We start from the raw sequence: 17,302 nt of genomic DNA on the forward strand, positions 1-17,302 counted from the left end.
GTCAGAATGGCCTGGAATGCTCCTCAAAACCCAGATTGCTGACCTCTCTCTGAGAATTTGAGATTCAGTAGGTCTGATGTTGGGCTGATAATATGCATTTCTAATTTCTCAAGTGATGTTGATGCTTCCTCACTTTTGAGAACTAATGATTTAGTTGTCTAACTGCTTCTTTTTGACTAGAAAAGTTAAATGACTTGTTCCTGCGAGCCTACATAATCAGTCTAAATATTTCTTTAATAAGTAATTCATCTTCATACTGTATTTCTTAAATAAAACTCAGAGCCTTCTATAATTTCTTTCAGTGGCTCAGATGTAAATTGAGATTTCAAAACTTTGTGATTATAGCCAAACTTAAAACTACTTACCCAAAATGCCCTTATAAAGGAATAAATATTTACCCTGAGGTGTTGTTGCAGCCGAGTCAATTCTATACTTGGGTTTCTTTTACAATCTACACTGTGTAAGTTTAGTTTCATTATCCATGAGGAATATGAGCAAATATTTTCTTAAAATAATAGCAGCTAAAGCACCTGCCTGTAATGCGGGAGACCTGGGTTTGATCCCTGGATCAGGAGGATCCCCTGGAGAAGGAAATGGCAACCCACTCCAGTACTCTTGCCTGGAAAATCCCATGGACGGAGGAGCTTGGTAGGCTACAGTCTATGGGGTTGCAAAGAGTTGGACATGAGTAAGCGCCTTCACTTTCAAAATGTTTGGAGTACTCTGTGCCAGGAACTGTGCTAACTCTTAATGTGTGTGAAAGTGAAAGTGAAGTCGCTCAGTCGTGTCCGACTCTTTGCGACCCCATGGACTGTAGCCTACCAGGCTCCTCCGTCCGTGGGATTCTCCAGGCAAGAGTACCGGAGTGGGTTGCTCTTTCCTTCTCCAGGAGATCTTCCCAACCCAGGGATCGAACCCGGGTCTCCCGCATTGCAGGCAGACGCTTTACCATCTGAGCCACCAGGGAAGATTCCTTAATGTGTATAACTTTGTTTTAATCCCTGCAATAATACTAGAAATTGGTTTATATCCCCCGCACCCTCTTTTTTTGAGGAGTAAACTGAGACAGCAGCCTGAGGTCACATGGTTAGCATAAGGGGAAGAGTCAGGCTTTGAACCAGGTGGTCTGGCTGCAGAGTCTATATAGTTCATCAGAACTCTATTCAGGGCTGAGCCTATGTAGTTTTTAAAAATTCTGACACTGTACTTTGAGAAATTTCAAGAAATGATTGTAGGCACTTATTTATTTTCTCCTTGGAGAAAACTAGTGCAGAAATCATTATCAGTATCACTCATTATCTTTGAGTGATAGGACCTTTATCATCATTTGGATCCAAATTTGGATCCAGTGATTTTGAATCATATTGCAGTTTGTTGTGACTTTCAGATAGTTTTATAATCTTTTAGATGATAGTAGAATGAACAAGTAGATCTGCAGATTAATAGAAAAAGGAAATAATACATTTCTATGTCTAACATATATATGGTATATACACCATTTAATTGAGATAATATGAAGCATTGAATTCCAGAAAAGTAATATTTCCTGTGTCCAATACATAAACTACTATCTGGGAAAATATGATAATCTTCTAAATTTATTTTCTCCATGCCTGTCTGTATCATATTAAAGCCATTGGAGATATCTATCAAAGGATATATTTCTAATATCCAGATTTGAAACTGTCAGACAAATCTACTTAACTTGTGAGAATAATCACCCAGACAGAATACTCCATCCTTATTAAGTCAAGAAATGTCTATGTTTTGAACCTATCCTAAGGGGTTTTTTGGGAGTATGAACAATACTTCCCTTCATGTTATGCTTATGCAGCAGCAGGGCTCAAGTTCTCTGTCCCAACCTGCCCCTTTACCTCTTGGCAGTGGGTCGAGACTGGGCCGTGTTTATCATCATGACATTCGGGTAGCCCAACACCATGTTGGAACTCTTCAACACAAACAAGCTGTGTGTGGTCTGAAGTGGGCGCCGGGTGGCAGGCTGCTTTCCAGTGGCTGTAGTGATGGACTGCTAACTATATGGCCCCATGATCCAGGTGCAAATGCACAGAGTCACCCACTAAAAGTCATACATCAATCTACAGCAGTCAAGGTAAGAAATTCAACAGTTTTGAAAGGTGTGCTTGGGCTGGTGGTTAAGCATGGGATCATCTGGTGTAAAGGTTAGTTAAAATATAGCTTTGCTAAAGTGACAAGGCAAAAGCTCTCTTGCAGAGAGCTGCTTCCTGCAAGGAGTTGCTTATATTCTTAGATGTCTTATCAGAAATACAGTGAGTTGAACTAAGATATTGTCGACTACAAATTGGCACTTGCCATTGGCTCTTGCCATCTGCCTCTTTAAGAATTAAATCATGTACTGCTGCAGCTGCTATTTTTCAATACCCTCTGAAGGATTTCCCTGGTGGCTCAGATGGTGAAGAATCTGCCTGCAATGTGGGAGACACAGGTTTGATCCCTAGGTCAGGAAGATCCCCTGAAGAAGGGAATGCCTACCCACTCCAGTATTCTTGCCTGGAGAATCCCATGGACAGAGGAGCCTGGCAGGCTACAGTCCACAGGATCACAAAGAATCGGAGACGACTGAAGCGACAGTGTAGCGTGAAAGGAGTTTGGGGTGAAGAACAGAAATGAAACAGTGTGCTTGGGGAAAACAGGCAGAACAGGTCTTCAGAGAGTTCAGGAGCTGATTTTTTGAGCCCAATTCTCATATCTCCCACATCTAGAAAAGCACTAAAATCCTTCATGGTCACGACTGCTCCTTGTGACTAGCAGAAACCTTCTGCAGAAAATACGTGCTTGAATGCATGTACTCACCAAGATCACATATATACTGACCTTCCCTCTACCTCTTTGGAGGAGTTTCTCAGAGGTATCTGAGCTGCTGTCTCCTGGGCTATCATCCTCATTTTGCCCCATGTAAAACTTACTCGTAACTCTTCCTGCAGTGCATTTTTTGTAAGTTGACAGTAGAGTTTCTGGAAACCTGAACAAGTCAAGCCTTGTGGCATCTACTACCTGGAGAATCATAAAAACAGTCACTAGTGTAAATGTTTTCACAGGCACTGCAGACTAGCCAATTAGTGTAACGAGCAGACTTCAGATGTTGACATCTGTGTGATTCTGCTCATGATGGAGCTTCTAGTTTTGCCAAAACAGCTTGTTTGTAGTAAAAGCTAATTAGAAATAGGGTACTGAAGAGAATGATTACTAATAAATATAAAAAATACTAATATTCATCCTGTGATAAAACTGAGGTTCCTGGGCTCAGGAGAATTTCTCAGCCTCTTTAAATTAGATGCAAAATTTTGTGTTTACTGAAATAGCTCTCTTATTCAGCCCAGTAAAGGTTGTAATAGAATGGTGATTTGAAAAAGACAATTAAGGCAGGTAACTGTAAGATATAGTACATATATATTGTAAATATTTAATTCAATTTATTTTATTCAACAAATATTTTATTTCAATTCAATTTTAATTTCAAAATTAAATTGTACATTTATTCATAATAAAAGGCCAAGGTCTTTACTTTGAATGAAGTTTGGCTGGTTAGAGTTCTTCACTGTCTTTCTTGTATGAACTACAATCATATTTCATTGTCTGTGGTTTCTAATTATATTTATTCTGATATCTATTATTATGTAACAAATTACCCTGAGTCCTAGTGGCTGGCTTAACATAATTATTTTATTGTCTTTTATGGTTTCTGTGGGTCAGACTTTGGGAAGGGCTCTTCTGAGCAGTTCTGGCTCAGGGACTCTCATGAGATTGCAATCAGACAGTGACTGAAGCTGGAAGTGCTAAGAGCCAGGACAATGTTGGCTGGCCAGTCACCCTTCCCTCTTCATGTGGTCTCAGAGCTTCTCTACATCGTTTGGGCTAGTCCTACCACATGGGCTTCCTTACCACGTGGCTGCCTTAAGGGAGGAGGACTTCATGGTCCAGGGCAACAGGGCCAGTGCTTCAGAGAGCAAGGCGCAAGTGGCCTCGTTAGGGGAAGCACACTGACTGAAACCGCCTACCCTGGCCGGCCATCATAGTAACCGTTCGCATGAGTTGTTTTACGACAGGAGGTCCTGGTAAGGAACACAGAACTAATAAGCCATCACCAACTGGAAGAGTTCAGGAAAGGTCAAAAGGAGACACCACAGGTCTGACTACCTCCCAGAATCCTTCTCTCTGGCATCCATCTTGGCTGAACAAGGTGTGCACCACCAGGAAGGACTCTGAGTCAGAATGATTGGCTAAAGACAACCCAGAAACTAATCCCATCACCATAAAAAAAACGGAGACTATGAGCCATGTGGCAGAGCAGTTCTCCTGGGTTCCCTTACCCTACTGCTCTCCACCCGGGTGCCCTTTCCCAATAAATCTCTTGTTTTGTCAGTACATGTGTCTGCTCGGACAATGCATTTCTGAGTGTTAGACAAGAGCCCAGTTTCAGGCCCTGGAAGGGGTCCCCCTTCCAGCAACAGCATCACCTTTTATGACCCAATTCCCGAAGCCATGTAGTGACACTTTTGGTGCAGTCAGTTGTTTGCAAGCCAGTCCCAAGCCCTCCCAGATTCAAAGGGAGGAGAATGAGATTCTACATATTGATGGAGGATGTTGGCAAAGTTCTAGATGGGCAAGTGGGATGGGACATTAATTTTTAATGATAAATGAGCTTAAACTGAGGATGAGAGTAGTGTACTCATCTGATCCTGGTGTTGTAAAAAGTTACTACTATTTGGAAAAATTTATGTCAGCACTTCTGAAGCTTGGAATTTACCTAAAAAATAATATATTGGAAACAAAGACATATGCCAGAATATATTCATTAGAGTATTCTTTATAAAAACAAACAATACAACCCCCTCCCCTCCCGCCCCACAACTTTCTCCAAAAAACTCAACCCAACCCAGTGCAAACCAAATGAAAATAAGATGAAGATCAGGGAATTCCTTGCGGTATGGTGGTTAGGACTCTGTACTTCTACTGCTGGGGGCCTGGGTTTGATCCCTTGTTGGCAAACTAAGATCCCACAAGCTGCACGTGGTGCAGCCAAAAAAATATTGCCATTTGGAACCAAAAACAAATGAAAAAAAATCAACCTGAGTGTAGCATTAGAACAAACATTAGAGTATAATAACATGATAGAATAGTGTGGGATAATTAAAAATTATAATTTTGAAAAATATGTTAAACATGGGAAACCATATTGTTGTAGCCATGCGTTCCAGGGAACAAACTCACTCAGAAGGACAATGCAGACAGTGGAGTGCAGTTTATTGAAGAATCTAAGCTACTCCATTTTGTTAACAGAAAAACTCCATTTTGTAAGGTTCCGGGAAAAGAGCCTTTGGAAATCCAAGAGCCTTTGGAAATCCCCTGACCTCACCCCACCGCCCACGAGCCAATCTGACCCCAGACCAAAATCTCCTGACTTAACGCTCAGGAACTTGTGGTCTACCTAGACAACAGGGACCAATCAAGAACCAACACACAACCATTCAAAAGAAAGTGACCAATCAGACGTTCCCCTACCTAGAAATCCTTTTTTCCATGTATACTCCCTATATAAGCAATGTAATCCAAGACCCGGGGCTCCTCCCTATAGCCGCTGCATCGATATCAGTGAGAGCCCCAGCTCGAGCTTGGTAATGAAAACTCTCTCGCTTTTGCATTGGATATCGGCTCCCTGGTGGTCATTGGGAGATTTCGCGACTTGGGTATAACATTTATTACACTGGCGGGCCCAAGGCAGAGTCTCCTCTTAGCCAAGGACCCCAGTCAGCATTTGTGAAAATCTTTTATACCCCATGTGTATGTGTCTGAACCCACCACTCCAAATTCCTTGAGACTTACATAAACCAAGGAAAATACAACCCCAATAACCCCATCATTCACGTGCTGTGTACTCATGTGCTCAAACAGTCAAACAATTAGCCAATAATCAATAAACCTGAGGTAACACTCTGATAGATACATAAAAATTTATGGCCTGTCTGGAGGAAGGGGTGATTAGTGTATGTTTTCTCTTAGGCGATGAGTAACCTAGATACGATCTTCAAGGTTCCCCGGTCTGGAGGGGGTCTTATCCTTCTGTTATTTTCATAGGCACTAAACAGAGTTCAGAGCCCATTGGAAAGGTGGCCGAGCATGATCAGCATCAACAGGCCTAAGATGGAGTCCAGGCCCTGTGAATTTCTGCTTCAGTATAAGTGAAAACATCAGAATTAGCAATAGTAATTTATAATTGAAGAACAGGCAATTTTATTTTCTGAACTGTATTAGTGAGAGGGCTAGCAGCCTTGGTAGGAGGCCAGAGGTCCCCAGGAGGCAGGAGGAAGTGAACTGCAAGTGGCAGAAGTTTTCTTTTTTTTCTTTTCTCTTCTAATCCTGTCTTGTCATGGCAACACCTGGTTCAATCTGAACTTAACTTTTCTCAAGCCTTGAGCTAAACAATGTGATTTTTCTTATGGAAATGTTAACAGCTTTTCTTAAGCTATGTTAATGACACTATGTATTTGCCTTGGAATCTGCCTTTCTTCAAATTGGTTCGCCTAAGACTCAAACCTTGAACTCATAATAGATCAACAAACTAGTACCTCTTACTCATGGAAATGTTCTCTTAAGCCATGTTAAGGAAACCATGTATTTGCTTGGAGATCTGCCTTTCTTCAAGATTCATGTGAATTGCTTTATGACTGGGGATGACTCACTTTGTGTCAGTGCTATCTCAGATGCATGTTGGGGGAGAGGGGCCTGGTCCAGCTCTCTCAGTTTTGAGGTGTTCCTTTATCCGATTAGCAAGCTGCTAACAGGTGCAAAACGCCTTGCTAAAAGCTAGCAAGGGGGCACTGTTTCTGTCCTCTTCTGATGTTTATATCAGAAGCTTTCTCTATTTTATACTTCAATAAAGCTTTGTTATACAAAAGCTCTGAGTGATCAAGCCTTGTCTCTGGCCCTGGTTCAAATCCCTCTCTTCCAGAAGACACGAATCCTGGTGTCGTTCACAGCTCGTAGCAACCTTTCATTAAGATTTGAAACATAAGATTTTTTGTGTTGCGAGCAAGCAGGTATAGCTCTCCACTCTCTTCTGTTCTCTTCTCTGACCTAGAACCTAATGACACAGGTAGACAAACCAGAGGAAGACTGCATTTTGTAATCAGATTCTAGAGGTACCTGTCAAATATTTTAGCAGCAGATTTTTTGCCCCAGAGGATATGTTGAATGTAGCTTTTCAAACATATTATTGTGTAATTTTTCTGTTTGAAATACTTGCACTTGTTACCTAAATTTGAAGAAGACAACAATAGGTGATTTCTAGTCCATGAGAAGTAATCTCTGGAGGGGGCAGTAGCTCTTGCCTTTGGATCAGAGGTTCTGGAGATCTGCCATGGGGGCAGACCTCTGGAACTTCTGGTTATATGTGTGCATCTCATTCATGAGTTCACCTCCAAAGCTAACCTGCCTGTGTGATTATTTGGAACTTTAAAGGCCATTGATTGGTGTCCCTGGCAGACTGAAGTCCTCGCTGTTGGAGGAGGAATGAAGGATGGACGCTTACACATCCTGGACATAAATACTGGGCAAAGCATCCAGACCCCAAGCACAGACTCACAGGTAAATGTCTTTTCTGGAGTTCACCTTCATTCTGATCTTCTGGAATCTTGTGAAACTAATATATGATAGAGCATAGGACCCAAACACACCTCTCTTTAGCTGCTGAGTCTATAGGAGTTTCAGCTCTTCAGAGTTTCCGTTTGTAAAACCCTTTTCACCTGTGAGTTGCAAGTTAATTTAACTTGTGTATTCTTTCTTTCTTTCTTTTTTTTTTTTTCATTTTCTTTCTCAGCTCTGCTTTAACTGTGAAAATTGGGAGCAGTCTGACTGGACAGTGATCATGCTGTTGTCGTTCAGTCGCTAAGTTGTATCCGACTCTGCAACCCCAAGGACCACAGCACCCCAGACTTCCCTGTCCATCACTAACTCCCTGAGTTTCCTCACTCATGTCCCTTGAGTTGATCATACCATCCAACCATCTCATCCTCTGTCGTCCCCTTCTCCTCCTGCCTCAGTCTTTCCCAGCATCAGGATCTTTTCTAATGAGTCAGTTCTTTGCATCAGGTGGCCAAAGTACTGGAGCTTCAGCTTCCGCATCAGTCCTTCCAATGAATACTCAGGGTTGATTTCCTTTAGGATTGACTGGTTTAATCTCCTTGCAGTCCAAGGGTCTCTTAAGAGTCTTCTCCAGCACCACAATTCGAAAACATCAATTCTTCGATGTTCAGCCTTCTTTATGGTCAACTGTCACATCCACACATGACTACTGGATAAACCATAGGTTTGACTACATGGACCTTTGTCGGCAAAGTGATGTCTGTGCTTTTTAACACACTGTCTTGTTTTGTTATAGCTTTACTTCCAAGGAGCAAGTGTCTTTTCATTTAATGGCTGAAGTCACTGACTGCAGTAACTTTGGAGCTCAAGAAAATAAAATAATCATAGTCCACTTCAATTCATAGGTTCATTGTGCCTAAGTCTCTTTGTATATTTATTTTTTTGTTGCTTTCGGATAAACTTACCTGGAACTAACATAATTCCTCTAATACCCTAACCCTATATGTAGACTGGAAGTAGATGTGGACAGAACATACTGCCTGAACTTAGTTTAAAATGCATTCAATGAGTCAGAAATTGCCATAATTCTATATTTTGGGGGTCATTATTACAGATTTGTTCCCTAACCTGGCTACCTAAGACAAAGGAGATTGCAACTGGCCAAGGTTCTCCCAAGAATGATGTGACTGTGTGGACCTGTCCTGGTCTGGCCAGGTCACGTGGATTTTTTGGTAAGTATATAAGTAGGTAAAATGACATGTATCTATTGCATGGTGAGCTGTTATTGGTGGAAAAAGCTATGAATGGAAGATTTTCTTCTTCTGGTTTTTTGAAGTATATATTTTATTAGGGGGGAAAACCCTACTTACCACACCTCAGGGATAGATGAGTGTTTCTGAATTTGACTAAGATTGTTCATCACTTATAATGGTCATTTTTTTTTTTTGCATACGTGTAGGGATAATGAAGTGATAATTGTGGACAGTTTTCAAACTGTGTTTCTGAACTCTGGAGTTAGCATTGTAACTCATTTTACCCTATTTGGAAGAAAAACCAGCTGTGCTAAAATGTGTGGAAGATAAGAAAATATGCAAAGGGTGAGACATTATTCTATGCGGGGAGACCATTCCAGAGCATGAGATTCTGGGGGAGCCTCTGCCCTTTCAAGACAGACTGATATTGTTTCCTGGTGTGGATCTGTAAACACTTACTGGCTACTTCTTGAAAGCAAGACCTCATGATGGAGAACAGGACTCAGACCTTGTTCTCAAGAGTCTTAAATTATCTTTGAGTGCAATCTGAAATATTAAGGGGGGCTGAGGAAAATAGAAGTGTTGGTTGTTGAAGGAACAGGGCACTGACATCCAGTCTCTTGTAGACCTCTGATTATATATTCTGTCTTCTTCCTCTTGCCACTCAACTCATTTTCTGATCATCCCTCAAATGTATTTATCCAACATTTATTTATTAATACTAAGCGTCTATTATGTACCAGGCAATTTTGATGCTGCTGGGCATACACAGGTGAACCAGACAGAAAATATCCTTGCCCTCTTGGAGCCTATACTTCTGTGGGAGGAGGTAGACAAAAGTCAAATATACACGATATTAGGTGGTGATGATACCATGACTCTGGAGATTCTGGGAATGTTATTTGGCAATGATGAAACGCCTCAACAGAGAGTCTTCCTGCTTCTGGTGCTCATCCTGGCTAGAGCTCTGCTTAGCCTCAAAATGACTTTCTATCCTTCAGCTATTATACTGTGTGACTTGGTGAATAAAAATACAGACAGCTCTTGACAGAGCCATATCAGTGCCAGAATGGGTGTAGGAGAAGCATGAGGTGGTCCTTGGCATATATTAATTACAATTAACCAGACCTTTTTAGTTTAGGGAAACATTAAATCAAGCCTTAAAACTTAGGTGGGAGTACTGATAGATAACTTTTGCATGAATTTGCTGATACTCAGAATAAATAAGGTATTAGTGCTTTTATTATTTTTTTCATTTCTCTGGTCATAATAAGTTATACTTTTTAGTTTTAATGATTTGTGAACTTTTTAAATATTAGACAGCAGGGAGTATATTTAACCCTTCCTCCTTCCTTTAAGTCGCTTCAGTTGTGTCCGACTCTGTGTGACCCCATAGGTGGCAGCCCACCAGGCTCCCCCATCCCTGGGATTCTCCAGGCAAGAACACTGGAGTGGGTTGCCATTTTCTTCCGCAATGCATGAAAGTGAAAAGTGAAAGTGAAGTTGCTCAGTTGTGTCTGACTCTTAGTGACCCCATGGATTATAGCCTATAGGCTCCTCCATCCATAGGATTTTCCAGGCAAGAGTACTGGAGTGGGGTGCCATTGTCTTCTCCCAATGTTTTTGGTTAGAGAAGATGCAGTTAATTTTGAACTTTTAGACACTCATTTTCATCTCTAACTCAGTAGTTTCTTCTATGTACAATGTTTCCCTAAAGCATTTAGCAGGAAGATTGTTTTACAAATGCACATCATGTGGTCAGATAAATTTGGAAATTCTGAGTTAAATAAGAAAAGTTTTTCTTTCTTAATGATGTTTCAAAGCCTTTGATACATTACGTGTGTTGGGAATCTCCAAGAGGAATCATTTGGTGTTTCCAAGCCAGGCTTCAGGAATATGTGAACTGCGAACTTCCAGATGTTCAAGCTGGTTTTAGAAAAGGCAGAGGAACCAGAGATCAAATTGCCAACATCTGCTGGATCATCGAAAAAGCAAGAAAGTTCCAGAAAAACATCTATTTCTGCTTTACTGACTATGCCAAAGCCTTTGACTGTGTGGATCGCAATAAACTGTCGAAAATTCTGAATGAGATGGGAATACCAGACCACCTGACCTGCCTCTTGAGAAACCTATATGCAGGTCTGGAAGCAACAGTTAGAACTGGACATGGAACAACAGACTGGTTCCAAATAGGAAAAGGAGTACATCAAGGCTGTATATTGTCACCCTGCTTATTTAACTTCTATGCAGAGTACATCATGAGAAACGCTGGGCTGGAAGAAGCACAAGCTGGAATCAAGATTGCCGGGAGAAATATCAATAACCTTAGATATGCAGATGACACCACCCTTATGGCAGAAAATGAAGAGGAACTAAAAAGCCTCTTGATGGAAGTGAAAGAGCAGAGTGAAAAAGTTGGCTTAAAGCTCAACATTCAGAAAACTAAGATCATGGCATCTGGTCCCATCACTTCATGGCAAATAGATGGGGAAACAGTAGAAACAGTGTCAGACTTTATTTTCTTGGGCTCCAAAATCACTGCAAATGGTGACTGCAGCTATGAAATTAAAAGACGCTTACTCCTTGGAAGGAAAGTTATGACCAACCTAGATAGCATATTGGAGAAGGCAATGGCACCCCACTCCAGTACTCTTGCCTGGAAAACCTATGGACAGAGGAGCCTGGTAGGCTGCAGTCCATGGGGTCGCTAAGAGTCTGACATGACTGAGTGACTTCGCTTTCACTTTTCACTTTCATGCATTGGAGAAGGAAATGGCAACCCATTCCAGTGTTTTTGCCTGGAGAATCCCAGGGACAAGGGAGCCTGGTGGGCTGCCATCTATGGGGTCACACAGAGTCGGACACTACTGAAGTGACTTAGCAGCAGCAGCAGCAGCAGCAGAAGATAACATATTAAAAAGCAGAAATATTACATTGCCAACAAAGGTCCGTCTAGTCAAGGCTATGGTTTTTCCAGTGGTCATGTATGAATGTGAGAGTTGGACTGTGAAGAAAGCTGAGCACCGAAGAATTGATGCTTTTAAACTGTGGTGTTGGAGAAGACTCTTGAGAATCCCTTGGACTGCAAGGAGGTCCAACCAATCTATCCTAAAGGAGACCAGTCCTGGGTGTTCGTTGGAAAGACTGATGCTGAGGCTGAAACTCCAGTACTTTGGCCACCTCGTGCGAAGAGTTGACTCATTGGAAAAGACCCTGATGCTGGGAGGGATTGGGGGTAGGAGGAGAAGGGGACGACCGAGGATGAGATGGCTGGATGACATCACCGACTTGATGCACATGAGTTTGGGTGCATTCTGGGAGTTGGTTATGGACAGGGAGGCCTGGCGTGCTGCGATTCATGAGGTTGCAAAGAGTCAGACATGACTGAGTGGCTGAGCTGAACTGAACTGAAGTTCTTTGGGAAATCTTTGTATCGGAACATCTCAAGATCTTGCTCCATGAACACCCTTCAGTGGACAATGCCACATGGTGTGGGGCTGCTGAGGTCTTCAGCTGCTATGTGTTTTTACTGTGAGTCAGTATTTCCATCATGGGTCAAGATCAGCATTGAAAAAAAAAGAAGTAGAATGGTATAGAATGGAAAAATGGAAAAGTAGGTTTTATTTTATGAAACTTTAGTCATTGTCATCAGTACATTTGCATGTCTATGTGTGGGGTCGCCACATAAAATGTAGTTTTGACAATGAATTGTGGTCAAAAAGCTGGAAAGAAGCTATTTTCAATTATGGTCATGCTTTTAGTAATTCTGATACTGCTACCCGCAGTCGTAATTCTCTGGAGGAAAATTTTAGTTAAAGAGGTTCTCATCCGCCTGACTATAGAAGAAAGATGCCTTATAATTTCCCCTCCAACCCTACCCCACCCTCGCCACCACCCCGCTACGCCCCCCACCCTGCCAAGGCTGTAGTTTCTAAGCTTTGAAACAGTGGTAGCTGACTTTCTAGCTTATAAGTGAGACCTGGCCTTTGACTAAGTTCCATCAGTCCATCACATATGTGTCAGTACATGGGCTCACTTATGGCTGTTGCTGCATAAAGAAAACCAACCTTTCAATGCTTCCAGTGACAGTAGTACTCTTGGAACGTGGGGATGTAAATTCCAAACAAGAACTTCATCTGAAATAAGGTGGCATTTCCTTCTATCTAGTAAACTAAGATTGTCATGAATGTGAAAGAAGTATTTCAAGAATGCTTTTGTTTCCATCCAAAGGCCATTTTCCTAACAAGTTCTGGAAGTAGCTGTCCATCTTTTTTTAAGTCAAGATATTTTTCAAAGTCTGTTCTATAAAAGATTTGGACTTTCCCCCTGTTGTTTCTTTTTCCACTTTCTCTCCCTCCTTCCTTTTCATCTTAATGCACATAATAAAGAACGCATGAGTATTTATCACTGATTATATTTATTGAATAGAATTTTCTTTTTAGGTTTAATTTTAAAGCATTAGTATCAGTTCAGTTCAGTTCAGTCGCTCAGTCGTGTCCGACTCTTTGCGACCCTATGAATTGCAGCACGCCAGGCCTCCCTGTCCATCACCAACTCCTGGAGATCACTCAGACTCGTGGCCATCGAGTCAGTGATGCCATCCAGCCATCTCATCCTTGGTCGTCCCCTACTCCTCCTGCCCCCAATCCCTCCCAGCATCAAAGTCCTTTCCAATGAGTCAACTCTTCGCATGAGGTGGCCAAAGTACTGGAGTTTCAGCTTTAGCATTAGTCCTTCCAAAGAAATCCCAGGGTTGATCTCCTTCAGAATGGACTGGTTGGATCTCCTTGCAGTCCAAGGGACTCTCAAGAGTCTTCTCCAACACCACAGTTCAAACGCATCAATTCTTTGGCGCTCTGCCTTCTTCACAGTCCAACTGTCACATCCATACATGACCACTGGAAAAACCATAGCCTTGACTAGACAGACTTAGTCAGCAAAGTAATGTCTCTGCTTTTGAATATGCTATCTAGGTAGGTCATAACTTTTCTTCCAAGGAGTAAGCGTCTTTTAATTTCATGGCTGCAATCACCATCTGCAGTGATTTTGGAGCCCAGAAAAATAAAGTCTGACACTGTTTCCACTGTTTTTCCATCTATTTCCCATGGAGTGATGGGACCAGATGCCATGATCTTCGTTTTCTGAATGTTGAGCTTTAAGCCAACTTTTTCACTCTCCTCTTTCACTTTCATCAAGAGGCTTTTTAGTTTCTCTTCACTTTCTGCCATAAGGTTGGTGTCATCTGCATATCTGAGGTGATTGATATTTCTCCTGGCAATCTTGATTCCAGCTTGTGTTTCTTCCAGTCCAGCGTTTCTCATGATGTACTCTGCATAGAAGTTAAATAAGCAGGGTGACAATATACAGACTTGACGTACATCTTTTCCTATTTGGAACCAGTCTGAACGATCTATATTTTCCTAACTAAATTAAGTTGTTTTTCATTTATATGGCGCGTGTGTGTGTGTGTGTGTGTGTGTGTGTGCGTGTGTGTACTCAGTCCTATCTGACTCTTTGCGGCCCCATGGGCTGCAGCATGCCAGGTTCCTCTGTTTTTTACTATCTCCCAGAGTTTGCTCAGATTCATGTCCATTGAGCCAGTGATGACATCTAACCTTCTCATCCTCTGCTACCCCTTCTCCTTTTGTTTTCAATCTTTCCCAGCTTAATAATGGATACTGGCCTTTAATAGAAAAAGAAACTCTTTTTTATGCTGAGTTTGGAGCATGGTAAACAGTTAAAGCTTTGAACTGGGTTCTAGTTCTGGCTCTATCATTAACAAGCTGTGTGACTTTGAACAAAGCGTTTGATATTCTTAAAGTTTTTCTTCAACTCTAAATTAAAAGGATGGCATTATATCAATGAATTTAAACATTTTTTATGCACCAACATGCCTAGGGCCAATCCCGTGTCCTTGGGGGGTGTCTCTGTGTGTGTTGTATGTGTCTGTGTATGCATGAAGGAGAGCACTGGGAGTTCTGTGTGTAGGTGGAAAAAGCCCTAAGTATCTAAGAAATGTCTCCTTTAGGAGTGGAATAGTGTAGCTATACTCTTTGCTGTTGAGAATCTTGTGTCAAGAGAACAAGATTATTTCTGAAATTCCAGCTCTCAATTGAATTGTAAGCCATACTGCTCTATGAGGGGGTGACCACCCATCTCATTTGATTTTATTTGTGCCCCCAAATGCCTACGCACTCAGAAACATATCCCCTACTTCTTTCCTACTTTGTCCTAGTTCCAGCTTTCTTTCATGGAGTCAGCTTTGTCTCTTTCCGTGTAAAGTTTTGATCATGAAAGTCATTGTTGGATTAGGATAGGTTTATTTTCCGAGGAACATTAGTCCTTTAAGAGGCTCAAGTCAAAAGGACCAAGTAGGTTTCAGAAATGCTGCCTATTATAGCCTCTTCTCCCAAATATTTATGATGCATATGAAAGTATTAGTCTCTCAGTTGTGTCCAACTCTGCAACCCTATGGACTGTCACTCCAGGCTCCTCTGTCCATGAAATTCTCCAGGCAAGAATACTGGAGTGGATTGCCATTTCCTCCTTCAGGGGATCTTCCTGACCCAGGGATCAAACCTGGGTCTCCTGCATTACAGACAGATTCTTTACCTACTGAGCCACTAGGGAAGCCCTATAATGCATATAGCAGTTTTGAAATAAGGAATCCTGTTTAATTTTCTTAACTTGGAGCTCCCAAATTAACATGATCATTAAAGACTCTTTTCATTTTTAAACACCGAACAACCTCACATAAAACTTTTGTCTCACAGAATGTTCTTTGAGAAATGGTCAGTTGGATAACAGAAAGAGGGGTATTGTCCTCAGAATTTCACACAAAAGGCTCATGTTTGCTTTGTGGGACAGATTTTTGTATCCTTTTCCATTAAGCTACATGAGTTTATTTGGTTAGCTTCTTGAAACCAAGATCCTAAAGGGGTTACTTTCAGGGGAGGATAAAAAGAGGGATGGGGTATGTGGTAGGAATATGGCCAAGGGAATTCCTGGGAGTTGGTGGAGTAGAGAAGATAGAACTAATAATGGTAGAAGGCATGAGGTTGTGGGGAACTAAAAGCTGGTCCCCTCAGAGCTATCCAAGTCAAGTCCCTGGAACCTGGGAATGTAACTTTATTTGGTGAAAGGGTCTTTGCAGGTGTAATTAAGTTGAGGATTTTGAGATGAGATCATTCTGGATTATCCAGATGGGCCCTAAATGTAATAGCAAGCATCTTAAAAGAGGCACACAGAGGAGAACAGACACACAGAAGTGGAGGCGACTTGACCACTGAAGCAGAGACTGGAGTGATGTGGCCACCATTCTGGGACGGTCAGCAGCTGCCAGAACTAGAAGAGGCAGGGAATGGAGTCTCCAGAGGAAGCCAGCCCTGCCAGCCCCTTGATTTGGGACTTCTGGCTTGTGAGAGAATATATTTCCGTTGTCTTAAGCCATGCAGCTTGTGGTAATTTATTACAGCAGCCCCAGGGATCTAATACAAGGGGGAAACACCCTGAAGGGGCAACGGTGAAGCAGAACTTGGCCACTTTAGGCTGTTCCCCAGAGCCCACCCTGACTGTGTTTTCTTGGCAAAGGTGCAGTGGGAGCGCCAGCCCCGAATGTGGCAGGTGTTTGGAGAAGCCCTTTATCCTGGGATGGGATTCATGGCCCCCAGCTTAGGGTGCTTCCCAGTCCTAGGCAACAGCCCTTGACACATGGAACATGAGCTGTCTGTCTGTCTTCCCACAGACCACCGAGGCCGAGTGCTACACCTGGCTTTGAGTCCAGACCAGACCCGAGTCTTTTCTGCTGCAGCGGATGGCACAGCCTGCATATGGAATTGCTGCTAGTCACTCAGCCCCTCCCGGCTTCAGCTTCCTCATTTTGACACGAGAATAATGATATTGGCCTTGCCTTCTCCACGGCGTGGTCACGAGGCTCAAACAAGATGGCGCTTTTCCTGAGGTGAACGCCTGTTCCCCTGACCTTTTTCTCAGGTTACTTTGCTTGCTCTGTTTCACCCCACCACAACTGCCAGATGTTGTCTCATTCTGTGCTCTTTCTGCTTTCCTCCTCCTCCACTTTTCTTCTTCTCCTCTGTCTCCTCCTTGTTAGAGATGCATTTTCACTGCTATAGTCCCAAGAATATCTACTGCAACGATTTGTAAACTCTTCTTTCCCCCTTCACTTTTTTTCCAAGCTCCAGCCTTATACTTGGGTCTCTGGAGATATATGTGTGTGTGTATATATATATATATATATATATTTTTTTCTATTTTGGCTGCGTGGTGTGGCATGGTCTTAGTTCCCTGACTAGGGATCAAACCCATACCCCTGCAGTGGAAACTTGAAGTTGTAACCACTGGATCACTAGGGAAGTCCCTTGGTTATTTCTTCACTGAGATCCTTTGCTGTCTTTAGCTCAAACTCAATA

The 17,302-nt window shown here is 42.2% G+C and overlaps 1 protein-coding gene across 3 annotated transcripts in view; it reads left to right on the plus strand.

Moving 5' to 3' along the window:
- Positions 1–16,804, plus strand: part of CDC20B (cell division cycle 20B) — a 69,382-nt gene extending 52,578 nt beyond the window's left edge. Inside the window, exons 9-12 of one of the 3 annotated variants that reach the window (XM_005694706.2) lie at positions 1,885–2,110; positions 7,498–7,623; positions 8,735–8,852; positions 16,618–16,804. In XM_005694706.2, coding sequence (XP_005694763.1) covers positions 1,885–2,110; positions 7,498–7,623; positions 8,735–8,852; positions 16,618–16,718 — 571 coding nt within the window. In that variant the 3' untranslated portion in view covers positions 16,719–16,804. The remainder of the gene's footprint in view (positions 1–1,884; positions 2,111–7,497; positions 7,624–8,734; positions 8,853–16,617) is intronic. The other 2 variants (XM_005694707.2, XM_005694708.2) reach the window with 2 other exon arrangements.

This window comes from Capra hircus, chromosome 20 (assembly GCF_001704415.2).
Source record: "Capra hircus breed San Clemente chromosome 20, ASM170441v1, whole genome shotgun sequence".
NCBI lineage: Eukaryota > Metazoa > Chordata > Mammalia > Artiodactyla > Bovidae > Capra > Capra hircus.